Below are 23,112 nucleotides of genomic sequence, written 5' to 3' on the forward strand. Positions count from 1 at the left end.
GACAACTCATGGTACATTCAGGATTTGTTCTAGCATTGATTACTTCCCTTTAACCGCTGGGGGAAAATGTCAATCAATCAGGTACTGTACTCTGTTGTTTGAAAGTATCCTTACAGGACTGGTTTATCTCCTGAAAGTTCTCTAAGAATTATTTGCAACTTTGGATTTCATTCTTTCTTTTATTACTATTACTCTTTTTTAGAATGTTCCAAAACGCTTTTGGGTACTTATATCTTCGGTACCTAATTTTCATAAACCATTTTTGCTAATAGAGTTTAAACTGCAACTGTAAATTGCAAACTTAAAATTGTAAGTGAACTGAATCGAAGAGGCACACGTTCAGGTGAATGTCACTGACAGTCATGAAGAAGATGGCGGAGAAGACCATTGTGTTCTCCTCCCCCCCCCCCCTACGTTCACTTGGCTATTTTTATAGCAACTCCTTCTCCCTTATATGTGACGTATTTTTGTGCTTCAAGTGACGTGGAATAAATGACGCACACAAGACGTCAGACACAAGACACCATTCATACACCAAACAATACAAGACCTACCACAGCTCACTTCACTCCCCCGCTTTCTAAAAATAAACTCCCCTCCCTCAGGTTTCTTCCACCAGTTCGCTATGTTGTTTCGGTAAACTCCGCAACGCGAAATATCTTTTTTTTTTAAATCGCACCTAATCAAAAACTCTTCCTTCTGGCTACTCTTTCTGCTCTTCGAAACAACAAAGTATTCAAGACTAACAAATAAAAAGAACTTCAACTTTCAAGAACGGCAGAGTCAGCTCCCATTATATTTACATGTTCATTACGTCCCCTGCTTCTAAATGTACCCGGACATTCGCTACGGCTTTGGTAGTCGGCCTCAACACCTTCCGTCCCTTTATGTATTTAGTGTAGGGATGGTGCTCCTGAAGAAAGTGGCCATCTCATTATTCTCTGGTTAGAGTGTTTGGCTTAGGCTAAGAATACCAGGGGCCTGTGATTACCTTCTAGCACAAATTCTCATCCATGGAGATTCTGGTTAAATTTCTGAATTCCGAAAATCACAGCCAAACATTTTTTTTTCCACATGGAGCATACGCTCCCTCAGCCTCAGCTCCTACTAACGTACGCTACTGGGTGTAAGGTAGCATCACATTCCTGCAGTAGCACAGCACCAGACCCCGTTTGCTGGCGTCTGTTCGTAGGTTGAACTGTTTAGAAGGGTCGGGTAGTTTGATGACAGTGTCGGAAGTGAGATGTCCGTTACGCGCCTTAAATATTCGTTTGCATGCTTCCGTCCATTCCACTCGATCAGGTTTCCTCGCTCCTTTTAAAGCAGTAAGCGATGCTAAGATATTCTCGAGGCTGAGTGAGAGTCATGCTCTTTATTTTCAGTAGCTTTCCGGCTATTATTGCCCAAAATACATATACGACAATGATCAGGTTGTACACATTTCATTGCCATGTTCTGCCGTTGTCCGCTTTCTTGAGAGGTCTTCTGGTGATTAAATGTTTTACAAAGAATATTATGTCCATGTTTAGTCATGACTATTGAAATTATGCCAACAACTACAATGATTGTAGGTTGTGGCAGGTGTTTTTAGGTTCCAGCAGTTAGTGATAATTATTAAAAAGTTTGTAGCTGTGAAATAGTTTGTAGCTGTGATATGTATGTGCTCAGTATATGTCAAGTGCCCGAACTGTTAAATCAACGAAAGCAAGCGCCATCTAGAGGTAGTTCTTGCTCGCAACTGATCGATCATTCGCCAGGTACTACGACAACGACTTCTCCAAGCAAGCTTTTACTGACGTCACCCCACGCTGCTTAACGGCCCGTCACACAAAAACTTTACAAACTTGTCCTTTGTTTGCTCCTGACCTCACAACAGGAGGTGGCTGCCGGGTAAACACGTCTCAGCTGTGTTAGTCACGTGACTACTGCTGCAGCAACCTGCAGGCTTGTCGTGCACATCGTCGTCATTGTTATCGACTACCCTGCCCTCCGAGGACATTGTTCACTCTTGTCTGTACTCATTCCCTAGCACACAGATCATGTGAAGACACGGTCAGTCAACAGGTTTTTACTCGTTTTGCGACTTAATCGTGGTGCACGTCTTTCTCGTTAGGACACAGAAACAATTAAAGAGCTTTCCGAAAGTCTTTTACAGTTTTCCAATCCTTTGTTATTGTCTCTCCATTGTCAGTGAGGACAAATAGATGTCCCACAATATATCGTCTGTTATTACGAACATTACGTATTTCCACGAAATTTCATTTGTACTTAGCAAATTGTAATTATTTTAGCAAGTGTCAAGCTTTTTAAAAATAATTATATGGCCTTTCTAAATAAATGTCTTTCTTCTGACTCTTCACGAAAAAAACACTCGGTATCTTAAGCGGTTTGGCGTCAACTAAATAAAGATTTCTGTTTATCAAGTCATTCAAAGAGATGGAATATTTTCAAATAACACAAGTTGTCGTACAAATTCCAATGTCCTGCCGTGATTTGTTGGACGTTAAAGCGGCAGCACCCTTCGTAAACAGGCAGTTTGTGGGTACTTCACTTTCAGTGCACGTTTTTGTTTTTTTTATATAAAAAAAACAGATGAGCAACTGTTACGAGAATCGAAATTTGTTGTGAGCAATTAATCTGCTTACTTATTTTATGTAACTGAAGTAAAAGTGGCTAATGAGGTAGATTTACCTACATTCTTTACATCAGGTGTGTTCATCCTAATTAATATTTGCCGCTGTGGTTCAGTATTACATGGCGAGAGTGTACTGACATTTTCTGTCTCCCTCCCGTATGGCAGTACAACCCTAAAACAGAAAGTCCTACTCGGCTGGATGGTAGGGACATCTAGAGATGTAAAGGCTGTGAACTAACCCCCTGTGGATATAATCTACATCCAGTGTAGACTCTGCAGGGAGCAAGATTGTGGTGGATGTTTTCCACCCGCTCAAAGGCCGATTCTGTCATGACCTCTGTCTCATGACAAATTCTTATATTTCTTAATTTACAAGAGAGACATAGAACTAAATTTAACATGTGGGACAACAAACACTGGTAAGTGAATGTTAAAATCTTCAGGACCACAAGAGGGCGCCACTCAGTTGTCGTGGTTGTTCGATAAAGACAGGCAGGAAACAACCAAACTTTCTTAATTTCCTTTTTGTTTTATTGAGACAGAGATTTTGGAACACGTCGATATTTATAATCAAATCTTAAAAACCAAAGACGGTATCGTAAAATTTTGCAGTTTCTTTTAATTATTTGACTTATATCTAGACAATTACCATAAGGAAGTCAAGGCGAAATCGTAGGACTGAGAAAGCCAGGTGATTGTAAGTATGCAGAAGTCTGGTATAAATGGTGTAGAGCATCTGGCGTGTGTGGGAGAGCTAAAGTTACTGAAGCTAATCAATACTTTCCAATGTAAGCCAAGCGAGCAATTAATTATTGTTGTCACTAACGCTGTGTATCAACATGTTCCAGAAAACCCGTTACAATCGTTGGCTTTGTTTCCCTCTTTATAATTACATAACCTTTTCACATATGTATAATGTGCTACGCTTTGTAGCAGACACTGGGGACTGAAGTTCTCGGGATATATATATAAAACACTATATATTTATAGCCCACGAATATCTAAGAACACACGCCGCCTCTAGGGGACAGACGTTGACCTCCGGCGCTGTCTGTTGTAGACGGACGACCTCACCCTCTCCTCTCTGTCATGTCGACTCTTGGGCTCGCAATAGTGAATCCATGGAAGTTCGCTCGTTTGACGGAGTCTTTACGACTTCTCCTACTAGTTTTTGCTTCTAGAGTTAGTTACTTATACAGTTATTTATAGCACCTACAAATAAGTTATAAAGAAAGATCCCTCCTACAGCAGTGCCACCTACATAAAAACAAGACCTGTGAAAACCGACTATGACTACTGGTAAAAAGCTAAAACAAAAGATCATCACCAGACATGCAACATCAAAACTTTCTACACTGTGGTGATCTACAAGTAACATCGTGACACAGTCACAAACACAACATCAGTCGTGTCCTTATCCACTCAATGATGACAACAACTGACAGTGTCAGGGCTCGCAACAGCTAACAAAGAACTGAGGGTGACAAAAACAGTAAGTAATAAATAAGTAAATAATAAACAGTAAGTATATAAATTTTACTTGCAGCTAAATCAGTAAGAAATAAGTTCTTACGTCGCATCGATAAATATTTATCAAATTTTTGTTACATTATAATTTAACGGTAAAAAGTAATTAACACATGTCTGTTCGAACTATAATATAAACATGCAATGCTGAGACAATTTATAAATGAATCAATTACACGAGTTTATTTTAGATAGTCGCACATTTGAAATGTGTTCATATTTTATTAATAATACTACACTTGGAAAAGATAATTCAGATGTTCACACTTAATAAAAGAGAATCAACATCAGTACAACGCCTACTATAATGACCGTGATTTTTTCTCATTGAATGTGGATGCAGAGATTTACTTACCAGTCTGTCGAGTGAATTCGGTTTGGATCTTTTAATTTTTGTTAAACTCCAGTCGAAGCTTCTAAATAAAGTTCAAATCAGCAGGGCTCTATTAAAAATCTGCCGTTTCCTTTTCTAGGCAAGAAATCGCTTCTTTAAGCATCCCAACCTAAGCGATATTTCTTAATTTGACGGAAAAATATAATGAGAAGGAAACTGAAAAAAGTGACAACAATGTAATATTAGTATTTCTGTGTAGAACGTTGGGAGAGAAAAAATAAATACTACAAATCAAAATCCAATAGCTCATTTAAGGTAAGTGCTCAATCTGTAAAAAGGTAGAAACTCATCAATTTAGAATGGCGTGGTCCTTGCCACCTTACTCTTGATAGAGTCAATGGTCAAATATTATTAAACATTTTATCAAATTTAATAGGTCTATCTGCGAGTAAAACAATTTATACTAGTAAATTCTCCATGTGAAAATTGATAGATATGCTGGCTTTGACCAATGGACTTGTCACACTTTAAACAGGAAAGAGTGGAATAAGCGGGAAAACGAAGATCGAATGAACAACTGTCCAGATTGCACTAGTATTGTACAGAGGATGTGTTTGAAAAGTAAAGTTACTTATTCTTGTTAAAAATTAATAAATGTAAGCAAACCTACAGACAGACGCAACTGCAAGTATAAAAGAGCAAATTCTGATGAAGGTCAAGCTACTAATGTTAAGGAAAGGTTTGAAGACTTGTAGCTCAGTTTCTTGGTAGACTGTGTAAACTGTATGCACACGGCGATGTACATATCTCTTTGAACACAGCATCTTTTGCTATCTTTCTTTTGAAGGACAGACTATCACAGCTTAACTTATTTTTATATCCAACAGAAGACTTTATATTCTTTTTGTTAACTTATTTTTCGTGATCTGCAGCCATTTACCTACAAATAAGTGTGTTATATTTAGCAAAATTTTGTGACTAAACCGTCATAAACATAGTCACAAGTACTTATCCAAGGAAAACCTCCTCTACTTCTAGATAAAACAAAGTCTGTTTTTGCTCTGTAAGGTTCCCCCCTGTCTAGCATCCACGATGTCAATGCGACGAGGAGCAAAGCCGACACCAACCACAAAACCACAACAGTATTTTCTTGGCCTCCTGCCTGTACTTGGATCCCGTGAGGCATAAAATTAAAAAATTCACTTGTGAACGAAGCTCACCAATAAAGGAAACTATAACACCAGCCATAGTGAAATAAAAATGTTCCATCAATAGTCCTTGCCTTAATTGTGGCTTATAAAACAGAAAGGACATACACATGTTTGGTAAAATAGCGATGACCAAACACAAGGATATGGCGATGACTGTTTTTTGAACTTTTCTCGTCTGGTCTTTGCGTATCGCCAAGTTTATGTCTTCACCCGATAACACAACATTTTGCGATCGTTTAGCAGAACTTAACATGTGTCGTAACATAATCACATTGCTGATGACGATGACTGTCATAGGTATCGCGAAATGAGTTACTGGATGTAAATAGCGCAGGAAGTTCTGAAATACCTTAATGTACATCTGGTCAGTAAAGCCACAGCCTGAAGTCCCCGTTGGTATATTTTCATAGGTGAAAGCTACTGAGTTATCCCCATACAATGTGTGTGAGTGATACACAAGGCTGACTACAATTATCACTAAAATAATCTTAAAAGTTTTGTGTCGAGTGATCACCGAGTTAACACGATGTGGCCAGACGATGGCTAGAGCACGATGACAGGCAATAAAAGTTATTGTCCATAAACAGTATGTGTCACAGACTAACATTGTAAACTTAGGAAGCTTGCATTTCAAATTCTCATCACCGAGTTTCCTGACGAGTAAGAATGTAAACAAGCAGCGCCCGCCGACAATTATGATATCAAACAAAGCAACAGATAGTAAGAAAATGTCGATTGATGATCGTCTCTGACGCAGACGACAAAATAAAACCACTACCATGATGTTGTTGAACATTCCAGCAACAAGACATACTACACTAAGCACATTAACAGCGAGAGAAAATTTTCTCAAGAGATGTAGGTAGTTAATATATGCTTGAATGTCTTCGTCAGAAAGTACATATACATATATAGTTTCATTCATGTAAAGAGAACTGTTTTCTTCTTCTAACATTGTTTCTTAACGTCTGTATACGTCACCTTTCTATTGTAGATGATACACCTAAGGTAAGAACTATTTCAACGAGTTTAACTTTTCTCTCACTTAACACGCAGACTGTCTTTTCTGACAAAATCTGTTTCCCGGTGGTGTGAATACTTCCTCGGACCTTTTCAGCTTCTGGTCTGATTGATCTCCAGAAAACGAAAGCAAAGCTGCTGAAAGCGGACTTTAACTGTTAGGTGTCACCAAAGACATTTCAGAATTTTTTTATTATTACTTTCTTTGTTCTACGTGAAAACATTTCAAAGTGGTCATTTGTGAATATCTTTCTGTAGTATGGATTATTGTTGTCAGCTTTGTATTTAATTTCTAGTCAGTCTGCTATTTCACACCTACACGTGTAAGAATAATCTGTTTCCAAGCCTAGACTGTGGTTCAAAAAAGATAAAACGAAATTAATATTTTGCAGGTCACTGTGTCCGCTAGGTCTAAACATCGGAGGTATCACTCGATCCCTGTGATGTAAACAACACGCAGTTTATCAAGAATGATAGTCTGCAACATTCACAACACATCCTAGACATCAAGAGGTCAACTCTACAAACTGTGTGACACCTGTTCAACTTCTAAACACCACGCACAGAGAAACCTTTGTCTGAACGACAAATGGAAGGCTGAGAATCTGTAACATTTTATACTTTCTCCTCATCTCTTCCCCTCTCACGAATTGTCTTATTCACGTCAACATAAAATTAAAAAAAAAAATAAACTGATTAGTTTCTTGAGAGAAAATATATTTTTTTTTTCATATAAAAGGGAAAACTACATCGGAAGAAACAAAAATCATTTTTTGCATTAGTACCGTTGAGTGCTTTCTAATACAGTTCCCCGACTATTTCTTTTTAACTCACGTCAGATGATTTTCATTTTGTACTATTTTTCTTATTTTTCTCTGTAGAATATTTTTAGTAGCTAAAAGACTTTTATTACTTAATCAAGGAGAAACTTTCTTTAAAGTATTGTAGAGGAAACAAAAGTACTAGATGCAAGAAATATTTTTCACTGGGACTAAATGAAATCGTTTCAATGTCAGTGACGGAAATTTCTCAGGTTTCACGGAGTTGTGGCTCACGCCTCTAGTGACTCAATGCCAGTCTAATGGCACCATTGTAACAATTGTATACAAACCGTCTACAAAAACACAAGCTAATGTAGTCACAAGACTTTTATTACCCGCTGTCTTTCTTTGTGTTCCGTAGAAGCAGCAAGATAACGGTAATTATCGATAAGTAAAGTTTTTCACTATACAAACAGTGTTTAATTCCTGAACATGTTCATTCTAAACCCTTGTAAATCCTTGAATTTGTTTTAAAGATAAATAAATTAGATGTATACGCGCCACATGCTCCCCTTATGACACTTACAAATTACACGCAAACTTCCTTTTATGTAACCAGATTAGGAAGCTTAAGTGCAAAGACAGGAAAATATAAAATTCAAATCTTTGTGTAATCCAATTTGTCTTGCATTCATTCAAACATTCACAACAATTCCACCATTGAGAGAAAATACATTCAAGCACTTCATTCCATCCATCAGCTCGTTCAGTCTCCAAATGTTCACGTTTACCAAAAATGTACATTTGTCGTCAATCAGCCCAAACAGTCAACAAACACAAAGTAAGTAAACAAAAAGGAATGGCGAAATGGCGTTGCAGGTTGCATTGAGAGAGCATAAAAGATGAGTTTTTGAAGACGGCTAAAATCATTCACTCATTCATCCCTTGAATAATTCCAGGCGATGAGAGTTGGGAGGAGCACATGGATAGAGGCGGCATCGGACAAGTCCCGCTACTCAAGTGGTGTGGGCGGTAGTCAGCAGTGTCGCGTGTCGCGTGTCCCATGCTGGCTCAGCACGAGCCTGGGTTCCACAGGAGAGGAGGGGGTTGCTGCGTCACTGTCATCTGACGCAATTTTGTTTTTGTTGTTTTTTACGTCTTTGGCACGGTGGGAGATGGAAAAGAAAGTAGAGAGCGGTCAACAAGGTGAGTAGCTGGAAAGGGAATTTGTTGCGAAAACATTTGGGTAACATTCATCTGGGAGGTATCTGTTGTGAGTACATTCGTGTAATATTTATCTGTGCAAAAATCCGTTGTGAGAAAGGAGCAGCATTTATCTGAGAGGAATCTGTTCTGAGTACATCGGAGTAACATCTGTCTGTGGGGTATTGTAGGGTACAAACGGAGAAGTGAGGGAGCGGCGCTTGGTAGATGTAGGTGTCCTCTTCTGTCCACGACCCATTCTTTTCTTTTGTACTTCCTTCAGTGTTCCTTTTATTTCATTTGGTTTTTCTTAAAATTATTATTAAACGTGTATTTGTAGCGTTCTCACGTGTACCTGTCGTTTGTTCTGCACTGGAAAAAGATTGGATTCGTTGTTACACGCGACAAGTAGCAATGTTTATTTATTTTGCCTTCTTAGAAAGACTGACTGAACTGGCACGGATTGTCTGTATTTACAGTGTTGATTCATTTACCATGGTGGGTGTCTGATCTGTTTCTATTGTGTGAGTCTATGGATTGGTTCTGGTGATTCTGATTGTGTCTTCTTTCAGATCCACCGTGATGGCGCTCAGGCTACAAAGAACAATCTTTCTAACCCTGTGCGCCGCAACCCTGCTGACGATGCTGTATGTCAGCCAGTCACGTGACGCTGTCATCCTAGTTCGGCCAGGTCCAGTCGATGTCCAGGATAAACTACGCAGCATTAATCAGTGTCTGACATTGGTTACTCACTCCTGGAGTGATACTGTACCATACGGGCGGCCAGGGCTGCTGATAAACCCTTCAAAAGACTCTGACGTGTTGAGAGGGAGCACCACAGACATCGTCAACAGGATCTACAACAACATGTGTCATGGTCACCAAACCCTGTCTAACGTACAATTCACTTTCCCAGACATACTGCTGATTGTCGACTTTACCGCACCTGCATACTACAATGTCATTCCCTACCTTGAACTTCTGTACAGGAGATATTTTCCTAATATTCTCTATTGCGGTCTCCAACCTGAAACTCTAAAGAAACAGATTGTGGCTGAGAAACTGGGGTTCCCTATCTACTATTTGCAAGCACTGAATCATACCTGGCAAAGAAAGTACGAGTGTATTCAGCATGCCATGAAAATGTGCGACAGCTTCACCGGCTACCTGCTGATTGGCGACGACACTCTCATCAACATGACGAACTTTCAAAGAACTCCGAAATATAAAGCGATGGTGGGTGATAAGTTTGTGAGAACCGGACAACACATGAACACCACTCAGTTCCAGCAAAGGTGGCCGTGGTGGGGTTTGGAAGGCGGGAGAAGTGCCATGCTGGGTGTGCTTAACGAGCTCGCCTTTAAAGCGAACCGTGACAATGACCACCTTGCACAAGAATTCCTTAGAAATTATTATTCCTTTGTCAACCACAGCACTATCTTTCACAATATGGCGACTGACTTCCTGTACGTCCCCAAACGGCTGTCGTCCATTTTCCTCTACATGACGTCATTGTTTCGGAAATACAAGGCCAACGTGGAAGTGGCGATTCCGTTTTTTGTGTGTGGCCTGGAACATCCAGAGGACGTGCACTTTGTTAAAATGCTCAGTCTATGGGGCAACGACAGAGATAATTCGCAGAAACGTTTTGATAAGGACCTCGTGTACCTGCACCCTTTTAAGTACCATGCCAATTTTAAGAGCACACCTCAAGGGAAGGACTTTATCTGTCAGAAGTATTTACAAAGTGAGTGACTATCGGTTACGTGAATATTTGTGACCCTCGACGACGAAATGAGTCTTAAGTCGCGCGGAACAGTTTTGTGATACAGACCCCGAAATGTGATAGGGGTCAGTTTTGTGTAGTTTGATTTTTCTTTAAAAATGGATTCCTTGGATATTAAACTATCATGAAAATACACTGCTATGTTAAAATAAAAGTTAGAAATCGACTTAAAATACGTTTTAACCGAGTTGCCCTACTGCAATCCGTACTGCTTTCAGACGAAATTCAAACGCTGTTTCGATACTGTTTCCCTGTCAAAATCCCATCGAGTTGACAGAAGACGCGGAGTCTTTATGTTCCACTTCCTCAAAGAACTATTCAAATATTAACTGATCAAAAGATTTGTGTGCAAACGTTTAGGAATAAACAGACCCGGTCGGCCATCTTGACGCTAATCTTTGAACCCGCTTTCTCAAAATGGCCGCCACTGTATTTCACACTTCAAACGTTTTTTAACTCCCTCAATTTTAAGGCTAGAAAAATCACTTTTGTATCAAAAGAAAGGTCAGAACCTCTATTTTTTAAAAATCTGAAATTCGCGACTTAAATATAAGTTCCCACCTGTTTGGAAGGAGAAATTAGGACTACTTCAGGTCTTAGTTCTAGGTGGGTCATGGAGGGGGAAGTTTTGTTGTTGTCTCCTGTAGTCTCCTAGTGACAGGCTTTGTGTGCGTCCTGGGTGTGTGTTCATTGTGTACCTTGTGTACCTTGTGTGCCTGTTTCTACGCTTCTTCGTTTCGTCGTCTTCGTCTACTGGGCCTGGGTCTGCAGTCAGCTGGGGAACTGAACTGTGAACATTGCCACGTGAACCAGCACCAGGGCGCCCATGCTCCTGATCTTTGTGAAGTATTAAAGACTCAGTGGCAACTACACTTACCTACTGTACTGTGCAGTGGTGTGCGCTGATGTTTACCTGCTACTACCCCGTTTTGTTTTTTTTTTGCGAATGTTCGTAGGTGTATATTCTCCGTTTTTATTAGGTGTATTCGTGTTTTGTTTCGTTGTTTTTACTTTTGGATTAAATTTCTTATTTGTATCGTTCTATTCGTCTTTGATGTAATCTTCGTTTATCAAAGGTTCGACGGGTAAGTCGCGTCCCCCCTCTGGCTGAGCGATTGGGTGTGTGTTCGCGCCGGCTGTGACAGTGGACGCGAGCGGCGACGCTTGGGGTGGTACGCGACAGTTGGAAGTTATTCATGACATTAATGTGATATTTATGGTTCATAATCTTGTGTCTGTATAAATGTTGAGTTGTGTAAATTAAGTTACCTTCACACCCCCCCCCCCATTACAATAAATACAAGCTCCCACCTAATAGAGGAGTAAGCCCACGTCAAATGTTTGTGGTATGTGGTACGCAAGGACACGTGTGGGACGGAGTGTGTGACAGAACAGTCAGTAACCTTGTGACCTTGTCGTGTATCCGTCCCTGACACTCCTCATAGGGTCAATGAATAAATAAAAAAAGGCAAATGGCAAATTAATGACTTAGGAACAATTCACCTTATGACCGTTTTTAGGAACGTAACTCGTTCGTACGTAGGGTGGCGTCTGCACACACACACACATACACACACACATACACACAGAGGTACTAGAACAGCTGATATACGGTCACACTACCCGACTAATGGACAAGCAGCAAAATATCCAGGTCACAGCTACCCGGCAACATTAGAAGGGAGAAAAAAGTCATTGTGCGGGTGTGGAGGTCCTGAACAATCTTACCAGCCTCCTGTCTGACACGTGACACATCCCAGAGGAGTAACAGATTGTAAATCATAGCCAGCAACCATGGAGGTGACTAAACATCATGTTAGAGCTGGTATTTGTCCTGAGTGGTGGCGCTGTTACACCAGGTAATGAGGGAGACACAAAGGATGGAATGATTCAAACTCTCCAAGTCCCAACAGCACAGTTGTCGTTGACATTTCTTCACGACTGATGACGGGTTCATGTACCAAATCAGATCATTTGGGATTGTCGTTACTAAAATTTTGGAGGAGACATGTTTCACAGACTCATTATTGATGACGAGAGGCAGAAATGGAAATTTCCTTAGCGTAAAATCATTCTCCGATACATTTCATTTTTTTTATTAGTATTTAATTGACATCGTCATTAACACACCAGTCAGTTACCCTCTGGACTCAAAACTTTAAGCAATTTTGGTCAACAAAGGAGGACAGAAAGTATCTGTGTCATTAGAGTATTTGAAGGGACGGATCTACCAAAGTTCCTGAAGTAAAACAAAATAGGAGAAAGAACACCCCTCAGGATCACCAGTAATCGGGTTTCTAGAGGCAGACACATTTCTGCCATTCATTCCAGTTGACTTATAGAAAAGGCCACGGTACGGAATCGGTATTTCTAACAGATGTAAACGATCTACTCCATTGAGGTTCATCAGCATATTTCTCATGTCTACAGAGGTGCCTACCTTGAACTTCGTAGGATCAGTAACTATTGTCATCATCTCACCACCGATGCAACTTAAACTCTCATCTGCGCCTTTGTGCTGTCGAGGATGGACTATTGCAATTCTCTTTTAGCTGGTATCTTCTTCACAGACTTTAAAGGATCCAGAGTAATGCTGCTCGCCTCATCTGTAGACCATCTACATGTGAACATATATCAACTACCTATAAATGTAAGCAAATAAAAAATGCGTTCAAGCTTGTTTTACATGTAAGTGATTTTAAATGTTAATAAAAAGCATAACTGTAGTCGGACCTTGTCTAGTCTGTACAAAACGAGTTTATTTATTTTATTTTATTTCTTTTTTACGCACAGCATACCAGGGTTTTTTCACAAATATATTGACATTTTCACAGTTCTTTTCACAGAATAAACTTTACTCATGCATTACCGACATCAGTGTTAACAGGTGAGCAGTGTCACGTGTCGCGTGCCTGGGTTCTAGATGGGAGGAGGGGGTTGCTGCGTCACTGTCATCTGACGCAATTTTGTTTTTGTTGTTTTTGACGTCTTTTGCACGGTGGGAGAAGGAAAAGAAAGTAGAGAGCGGCCATCAGGGTGAGTAGCTGGAAAAGGAATTTGTTGCGGGTACATTCGTGTAATATTTATCTGTGCGAAAATCCGTTGTGAGAAAGGAGGATCATTTATCTGAGAGGTATCTGTTGTGAGTACATCGGAGTAACATCTATCTGTGGGGTATTGTAGGGTACAAACGGAGAAGTGAGGGAGCGGCTCTTGGTAGATGTAGGTGTCCCTTTCTGTCCCCGACCAATTGCTTAGTTTTGTGTTTCCTCCCTTGTTTCTTTTATTTCATTTCTATTTATTATTATTATAAAAAATGTTTATTTGTATCGTTCGTACGTGTGCTTGTCGTTTGTTCTGCACTGGAGAACGATTGGATTCGTTGCTACACGCTAAAACTAGCAATGTTTATTTATTTTTCCTTCTTAGAAAGTCTTATTGAACTGGTACGGATTGTCTGTATTCACAGTGTTGATTCATTTACCATGGTGGGTGTCTGATCTGTTTGTATTGTAAGAGTCTGTGGATTGCTTCTGGTGATTCTGATTGTGTCTTCTTTCAGATCCACTCTGATGGCGCGCAGGCTGCTAGCAACAATCTTTCTAACCCTGTGCGCCGCAACCCTGCTGACGATGCTGTATGTCAGCCAGTCACGTGACGCTATCGTCCTAGTTCAGCCAGGTCCAGTGGATGTCCAGTCTCTGACATTGGGTACTCACTCGTGGAAATATAATGTAAAATACGGTCGGCCAGGGCTGCTGATAAACCCTTCAAAAGACTCTGACGTGTTGAGAGGGAGCACCACAGACATCGTCAACAGGATCTACCACAACATGTGTCCTGGTCACCAGACCCTGTCTAACGTACAATTCACTTTCCCAGACATACTGCTCATTGTCGAATTTACAGAACCTCCACACTACAATGTCATTTCCTACCTTGAACTTCTCTACAGGAGATATTTTCCTAATATTTTTTATTGCGGACTCCATCCTCAAACTCTAAAGAAACAGATTGTGGCTGAGAAACTGGGGTTCCCTATCTACTATTTGCAAGCACTGAATGACACCTGGCAAACAAAGTACGAGTGTATTCAGCATGCCATGAAAATGTGCGACAACTTCACCGGCTACCTGCTGATCGGCGACGACACTCTCATCAACATGACGAACTTTGAAAAAACTCCGAAAACTAAAGCGATGGTGGGTGATGAGTTTGTGAGAACCGGACAACACGTGAACACAACTCAGTTCAAGTATTCGTGGTCGTGGTGGGGTGTGGAAGGCGGGAGAAGTGCCATGCTGGGTGTGCTTAACGAGCTAATCTTTAAAGCGAACCGTGACAATGACCACCGTGCACAAGAATTCCTTAGAAATTATTATTCCTTTGTCAACCACAGCACTATCTTTTACTTTATGGCGATCGACTTCCTGTACGTCCCCAAACGGCTGTCGTCCATTTTCCTCTACATGACGTCATTGTTTCTGAAATACAAGGCCAACGTGGAACTGGCGATTCCGTTTTTTGTGTGTGGCCTGGAACACCCAGGGGACGTGCACTTTGTTAAAATGATCAGTCTATTGGGCAACGACAGAGATAATTCACAGAAACGTTTTGATAAGGACCTCGTGTACCTGCACCCTTTTAAGTACCATGCCAATTTTAACAATACACCTCAAGGGAAGGACTTTATCTGTCAGAACTATTTACAAAGTGATTAACTATCGGCATGTATGAACATTGCTTGGTTAATATCTGTGAAAAAACTAGTACTCAACATCTAAGTCTCTCACCTCTGATGTTCGTCAAATTTTATCATTACAGTTTATGTTTTTCCCTTTACTTACCTAATGTCACGGAAGCATCAGGTGTGAAAATTTACTTTTGAGACTGAGTTGCAGGTTGATATGGAGATAGTTGCTCATATGTTGTATAGAAAAAAGCAGAAATTTTCGCCCACAGACATTAAAAAAAAAGGGAAAAGCAAAGATATATTTAGGGAACACTGTTGCAGATATTACTTATTACTGTGTGCACGTGACAAACAACATATTGTGTCGCCGGTCAAAGCTACAATACTGTGGCTTGAAAATTTGAATTTGAAGTACTAATCTTAATCGAGATAACTTAAAATGCCCAGGCAGTTACCCTGTGTTGTTAGAAAAAATATATATTCAGTATAGTAGATGAGCAAACAATAAAATCTTTTTATGCATTCCTGGCTCTCAAAGGATTGAAACTTTTGTCTGAGCCATCCATGGGATACAGATTTATGGTTCATAGGACGGGGACAGATATACAACATGTACTGTCACTCATACAAAGAAGTTTGTGAATTTAATAAAATGGATTTATTTACATTATTTACACATGCAAACCAAACTCATCCTACTGTACACATATCTTACTCTTACAGGGCCAATACCTAACACCTACTTCTTCTAATACCTAATTCTACCTACTTTTCGAATTTACTAGTAATTATGGGGAGGTAAAAAAAAAAGGATTTCGAGGTACGTGGACCAGTACACTCACACTGTGCATAGAAATAGTAATAATAATAATAACTCGAAATAATCAAAAGAAGAATGACCCCAGGGTGTACCCACTGTACTTTATGTAAACACAACACCCTGGTATCAGACGGGTCACTCCCCTCTCGCACGCGGCTGACAAAGGCAAGGGAAGGGAATGGGGTACAGGGTGGAGGGAACAACGCTCTGTCAGGGGTACATGCCGCCCTATGAACATTTTAATACTGTTGAAAGATATGTACACAACGAATGGCCATGTCATCACGGACAAGGTAGACATTCACAGACAGGCTGCGCACGCAGTCCAAACAGCCATCACATCAACATAAATTGACATTGTTCACCTTTCTCATTGTCACCTCCACCTCGGATTTGTTCCAATGATTCTCTCTTGGCATCATGGATTTCACAGGATTTCCACGCTCAGAACACACCTGGACACTACTTGAGAAAAATGATGATAGAAACAGAAAGTGCCGACTGATTCACTTCACCTGTCGATGTGCATGTGTCGTCAGTCTGGGTGTTCACACGTCTGTTATGTAACAACCCGCAGTCGTGTTCAAAACATGTTCCATGGCCGAGGCGGCAAGAGACGGAGCTGGCCAATCAGCGAGCGATACAGTCTCGACATGGATGAGAAAGCAGGTTCATCTTCGGTGAGCGTGACATTGCGACAGAGGTCACCGGCGTCTATGCTCAAAATTTAGAAGTAAAGAAATTATTTTACCATCTGACGAGAGTGGAATTTCTTCTACACCTTCCAGAAACGTGTTCGTAAAGGTAAGTCTGTTACACAGTCGCATCTCGCATTGTGTCACCATGTTTTCAAACGGGTACCGGACTCGGGTACCGACATGCAAATAAGATAAAAATGGCATGCACCTTTCTGGAAAACACAGCGACAACCAGAGAAATATTAAGCGATATCTTCAAAACTAGTTTTGTACATTTGTGTCCAGGTAACCTTCTAAATAACAATGCTGTGTAAAACTATTTTTATGCTTACTACAAAAGGTTTTCTTCGGAAGCTGGCTGTTGACTTGATTATTTTTTTATGTACCATATATTATCCAAGCTACATAGTTCAAATTTCAGGGAGCACTCTTATGCTCATCAGGAATGTTCTGGTCAGTTATGTTAAAATAATTGACACCAAGCATGAAAGTATTTTTGTCTACAAAATTGTCATGAGATTTGTTTACTTGTGACAACGATGTATTTTCACAGGCATATATAACCCACCGTTAACAGACAATTAGTTGCTATTTGTGACCTGAATAGTGAATCGTGATTTGCGAGGACCGCAGGATCAGATCAGCAGGGTCCTGGTAATATCTTAGTAATATAAATGCTGTAGAAGGAAAATCAGTTCTGAATTATTAATAATTTTGAATATAAATCTTCTTTAAATATTTCAATATTTCAACTATTGCCTTGAAATGGACTAACTAAGCAGGGCTTTGCAGAGGTTTTTTTCAACTGGTACGTTGGAAATAGCACCTTGAGTTTGTTTTATGTGTTGAAGTAGTTGTTGTTGTGTAGTCGGATTAAATCATAGAATATACATGTCCTGTTAGAGTCGAATGCAAATGTACCACAGAAACAGTTGACATGCGGTCACACTACCGGACTAATTGACAAGAAGCAAAATATCCAGGTCGTTATTAAAATTTTGGAAGAGACTTGTTTCACAGACTTTTTATTGATGACGAGAGGCAGAAATGGAAATTTCCTTAGCGTAAAATCATTCTCCGATACATTTCATTTTTTATTAGTATTTAATTGACTTCGTCATTAACACACCAGTCAGTTACCCTCTGGACTCCCAATTTTAAGCCATTTTGGTCAACATTTTGTGTCATTAGAGTATTTGAACCGACGGATCTACCGAAGTTCCATAAGTAAAACAAAAGAGGAGAAAGAACACACCCATTAGGATCACCAGTAATCGGTTTTCTAGAGGCAGACACCTTTCTACCATTCATTCCAGTTGACTTATAGCAAAGACCACGGTACGGAATCGGTACTTCTGAAAGAAGGAGATATATGAAGAGATGGTGTTTACTAAGTCGTTCAGATTAGGACATGCTTCTAAAGTGATCCCAGTCAGTACATTCACCACAGCCTTGACATAGAAACTAGTACCAGGAGGATGAAGAAAATGGAGTTCAATCATTTCGTTGCAATCTGCAATGCCAACTTATTTATTTAATGTATAGACAGAAAGTTAAAGTATTGGAATTTCATTACTATTTGCCGGAGATCCAAACTACTTGTATCTTTACTCCTAACAGTATGTTAAATGTCTGTATGAGTATGTATGCCTGCCCTTGTGAGCGAAGAAAAATTTCTGTCATGGGTATCCTCGACAGACAATAAAGTCTGATTTTATTTCATTTTGATTTTGATTTGTAAACGATCTACTCCATTGAGGTTCATCAGCGTATTTCTCATGTCTACAGAGCTGCGTAGGATCAGTAACATTTGTCATTATCTCACCACTAATGCAAATTAAACTCTTCTCTGCGTCTTTGTGCTGTCGAGGATGGACTATTGTAATTCTCTTTTTGCTGGTATCTTCTTGACAGACTTTAAAGAATCCAGAATAATGCTTCTCGCCTCATTTGTAGACAATCTAGATGTGAACATGTATCAACTACCTATAAATGTAAGCAAATAAAAAATGCGTTCAAGCTTGTTTTACATGTAAGTGATTTTAAATGTTAATAAAAAGCATAACTGTAGTCAGACCTTGTCTATTCTGTCCAAAACGAGTTTATTTATTTTATTTTATTTTTTTACTGCCCAGTATACCAGGGTTTATTTCAGAAATATCTTGACATTTTCACAGTTCTTTTCACAGAATGAACTTTAGTCATGCATTGCCGACATCAGTGTTAAAAGGTGAGCAGTGTCACGTGTCGCATTCTGGCTCAGCGCGAGCCTGGGTTCTAGAGGGGAGAAGTCGGTTGCTGCGTCACTGTAATCTGACGCAATTTTGTTTTTGTTGTTTTTGACGTCTTTGGCAAGATGGGAGAATGAAAGGAAAGTAGAGAGCGGTCAACAAGGTGAGTAGCTGGAAAGGGAATCTGTTCTGAGAACATTCGAGTAACATTTATCTGTGCGAAAATCCGTAGTGAGAACGGAGTAGCATTTATCGGAGAGGAATCTGTTGTGAGTACATCGGAGTAACATCTGTCTGTGGGGTATTGTAGGGTACAAACGGAGAAGGGAGAGAGCGCCGCTTGGTAGATGTAGGTGTCCCCTTCTGTCCCCGACCCACTGTTTTGTTTTGTGTTTCCTCCCTTGTTACTTGTTTTCATTTGTTATTATTATTATTATTATTATTATTATTATTATTATTATTATTATTATTATTATTATTATTATTATTATTATTATTATTATTATTATTATTATTATATTTATTAAACGTGTATTTGTAGCGTTCTCACGTGTGCTGGTCGTTTGTTCTGCAATAGAGTGCGATTGGATTCGTTTCTACACGCGACAAGCAGCAATGTTTATTTATTTTGGCTTCTTACAGAGACTGACTGAACTGCTACGGATTGTCTGTATTTACAGTGTTGATTCATTTACCATGGCGGGTCTCTGATCTGTTTCTATTGTGTGAGTCTGTGAATTGCTTCTTCTTTCAGATCCACTCTGATGGCGCTTAGGCTACAAAGAACAATCTTTCTAACCCTGTGCGCCGCAACCCTGCTGACGATGCTGTATGTCAGCCTGTCACGTGACGCTATCGTCGTAGTTCAGCCAGGTTCAGTGGATGTCCAGGATCAACTACGCAGCCCTAATCGGTGTCTGACATTGGGTACTCACTCCTGGAATTATAATGTAGCATACGGGCGGCCAGGGCTGCTGATAAACCCTTCAAACGGCTCTGACGTGTTGAGAGGGAGCACCACAGACATCGTCAACAGGATCTACAACAACATGTGTCATGGTCACCAGACCCTGCCTAACGTACAATTCACTTTCCCAGACATACTGCTGATTGTCGACTTTAACTATCCTTCACACTACAATGTCATTCCATACCTTGAACTTCTGTACAGGAGATATTTTCCTAATATTCTCTATTGCGGTCTCCAACCTGAAACTCTAAAGAAACAGATTGTGGCTGAGAAACTGGGGTTCCCTATCTACTATTTGCATGCTCTGAGGGACATCTGGCAAACAAAGTACGAGTGTATTCAGCATGCCATGAAAATGTGCGACAACTTCACCGGCTACCTGCTGATCGGCGACGACACTCTCATCAACATGACGAACTTTGAAAGAACTCCGAAATATAAAGCGATGGTGGGTGATGAGTTTGTCAGAATCGGACAACACGTGAACACCACTCAGTTCAAGCAGTTGTGGCCGTGGTGGGGTGTGGAAGGCGGGAGGAGTGCCATGCTGGGTGTGCTTAACGAGCTCGCCTTTAAAGCGAACCGTCACAATGACCACCTTGCACAAGAATTCCTTAGAAATTATTATTCCTTTGTCGACCACAGCAACATCTTTTACTTTATGCCGATCGACTTCCTGTACGTCCCCAAACGGCTGTCCTCCATTTTCCTCTACATGACGTCATTGTTTCTGAAATACAAGGACAACGTGGAACTGGCGATTCCGTTTTTTGTGTGTGGCCTGGAACACCCAGAGGACGTGCACTTTGTTAGAATGTGCAGAGTAAAAGGCGAGGACAGAGATAAATCGCAGACACGTTTTGAGAAGGACCTCGTGTACCTGCACCCTTTTAAGTACCATGCCAATTTTAACAATACACCTCAAGGGAAGGACTTTATCTGTCAGAACTATTTACGAAGTGATTAACTATCGGTATGTATGAACATTGCTTGGTTATCATCTGTGAAAAAACGAGTACTCAACATCTAAGTCTCTCACCTCTGGTGCTCGTCAAATTTTATCATTACAGTTTATGTTTTTTCCTTTATTACCTAATGTCACGGAAGCATCCGGTGTGAAAATTTACCTTTGAGACTGAGTTGCACGTTGATATGGAGATAGTTGCTCATAGGGTGTATAGAAAAAAGCAGAAATTTTCGCCCACAGAAATTAAAAAAAGGGAAAAGCAGAGATATTTTTTGGGAACACTGTTGCAGATATTCCTTATTACTGTGTGCACGTGACTAACAACATATTGTGTCGCCGGTCAAAGCTACAATACTGTGGCTTGAAAATTTGAATTTGAAGTACTAATCTTAATCGAGATAACTTAAAATGTCCAGGCAGTTACCCTGTGTTGTTAGAAAAAAATATATATTTAGTATAGTAGATGGGCAAACAATAAAATCTTTTTATGCATTCTTGGCTCTCAATGGATTGAAACTTTTGTCTGAGCCATCTATAGGATACAGATTGATGGTTCATAGGACGGGGACAGACATACAACATGTACTGTCACACATACAAAGAGATTTGTGAATTTAATAAAATATATTTATTTACATTATTTACACATGCAAACCAAACTCATCCTACTGTACACATATCTTACTCTCACAGGGCCAATACCTAACACCTACTTCTTCTAATTCCTAATTCTACTTACTTTTCGAATTTACTAGTAATTATGGGGAGGTAAAAAAAAAGGATTTCGAGGTACTTGGAGCAGTACACTCACACTGTGCATAGAAATAATAATAATAATAATAATAATAATAATAATAATAATAACTCGAAATAATCAAAAGAAGGATGACCCCAGGGTGTACCCACTGTATTTTGCCCTTTATGTAAACACAACAAGTTGGGTGCAGAAGGGTCACAGGCCCCTCGCACACGCGGCTGACAAAGGCAAGAGAAGGGAATGGGGTACAGGGTGGAGGGAACAAAGCTCTGTCAGGGGTACATGCCGCCCTGAACAAGTGTTTCTCCTACTGATGCACTCCTGGATTGAGTGGGTTACACAGCATTACACAGCGCTGGACTGCAAGAAGATTCAGTTATTTAGTATTTTAAAACTGCTTGATAATGAAACGAAATCATCATCATCATCGTCGTCGTCATCATCATCGTCATCATCATCAACTGGGGTATTTGTTATAGTATTTGCATTTATTATTATTATTATTATTATTATTATTATTATTAACCACATAAACACCTATAGAGGTGTGTCTTCAAAAATGGCGGTAACCGAGGAATGACTCTGGTATCGGTGTTCTTTCTCGTTGGAGCTCAAAACCTGAGGAAAGAGGACTTTCTACACAAATGACTGTAACGGAAGACTTTTATCGTAAAAGACGAAATACTGTTTTAATGTGTCTTAGTGCAAGTCTGTGTAATAGATTGTCAGAGGACGTGCACTTTGTTAAAATTCTCAGTCTTTGGGACAACGACAGAGATAATTCGCAGAAACGTTTTGATAAGGACCTCGTCTGCCTGCACCCTGTTAAGTACTATGCCAATTTTAAGAGCAAACCTCAAGGGAAGGACTTTATCTGTCAGAACTATTTATTGAACAAGTAACTATCGGCATGCGTGAGCATTTTTCAACCACGCCTGCACATAATACTGATATCCCTACTACATATTGCAAATATGGTGTGCAGATGTTCTGTCATGTAGTGAATCCTTGTATCAACTGATTGATAAATTAGAAAAAAATATAAAGTACGCATTTAATCACCATTGTTTTCTTTTCACCTGTATGGTCTGACTGAAGTTCAATTAAAAATTGCAATGTACATCGCAAATCTAATTATTTTATAAAATTCAGGTGAAGATTTTAGGAAATATTTCGACAATAGCGACACGAATAAAACACACCGCACTTAACTAACAGACGAATAACACAAAAAAGACTGTTCTGCGGTCACTTAGTTCAGAAGTTTCATAAGATGGCCTGTGCTTTTTCAAGCAATATGAGAATATTTAGCAGTTTTCTTGAATTGAAAAATACCGACTTGAAAGTTATATGCTTACCTTAAAGGCGCATAATTCATTGACCGTATTAAAAAGCTCAAAATTAAACAATGTTGACAATAACAATGGGACACTTGGTCGTCCGGCGCAACCAATACAGGATGAGGTTATGGAAATGAATCCTCCCATCTTCCGTCTGTC

The 23,112-nt window shown here is 39.8% G+C and overlaps 3 protein-coding genes across 3 annotated transcripts; all 3 read left to right on the forward strand.

The window, feature by feature from the left end:
- The first annotated feature begins 8,634 nt into the window (after nucleotides 1-8,634).
- On the forward strand, nucleotides 8,635-10,612 carry LOC112563108. The gene is made up of 2 exons (XM_025236853.1): nucleotides 8,635-8,694; nucleotides 9,264-10,612. The coding sequence occupies exon 2, from the start codon at nucleotides 9,274-9,276 to the stop codon at nucleotides 10,444-10,446; it is 1,173 nt and encodes a 390-aa protein (XP_025092638.1). The 5' UTR covers nucleotides 8,635-8,694; nucleotides 9,264-9,273; the 3' UTR covers nucleotides 10,447-10,612.
- A 2,861-nt stretch (nucleotides 10,613-13,473) lies between these two features.
- On the forward strand, nucleotides 13,474-15,694 carry LOC112563109. Its single transcript, XM_025236854.1, has 2 exons — nucleotides 13,474-13,513; nucleotides 14,040-15,694. Exon 2 carries the CDS (start codon nucleotides 14,050-14,052, stop codon nucleotides 15,196-15,198), a length of 1,149 nt encoding a protein of 382 aa, XP_025092639.1. The 5' UTR covers nucleotides 13,474-13,513; nucleotides 14,040-14,049; the 3' UTR covers nucleotides 15,199-15,694.
- Nucleotides 15,695-19,009: 3,315 nt separating this feature from the next.
- Nucleotides 19,010-21,348, forward strand: LOC112563255. The gene is made up of 2 exons (XM_025237090.1): nucleotides 19,010-19,082; nucleotides 19,674-21,348. The coding sequence occupies exon 2, from the start codon at nucleotides 19,684-19,686 to the stop codon at nucleotides 20,854-20,856; it is 1,173 nt and encodes a 390-aa protein (XP_025092875.1). The 5' UTR covers nucleotides 19,010-19,082; nucleotides 19,674-19,683; the 3' UTR covers nucleotides 20,857-21,348.
- The last annotated feature ends 1,764 nt before the right edge of the window (nucleotides 21,349-23,112 follow it).

This window comes from Pomacea canaliculata, linkage group LG4 (assembly GCF_003073045.1).
Source record: "Pomacea canaliculata isolate SZHN2017 linkage group LG4, ASM307304v1, whole genome shotgun sequence".
In the NCBI taxonomy this organism is placed as follows: Eukaryota; Metazoa; Mollusca; class Gastropoda; order Architaenioglossa; family Ampullariidae; genus Pomacea; species Pomacea canaliculata.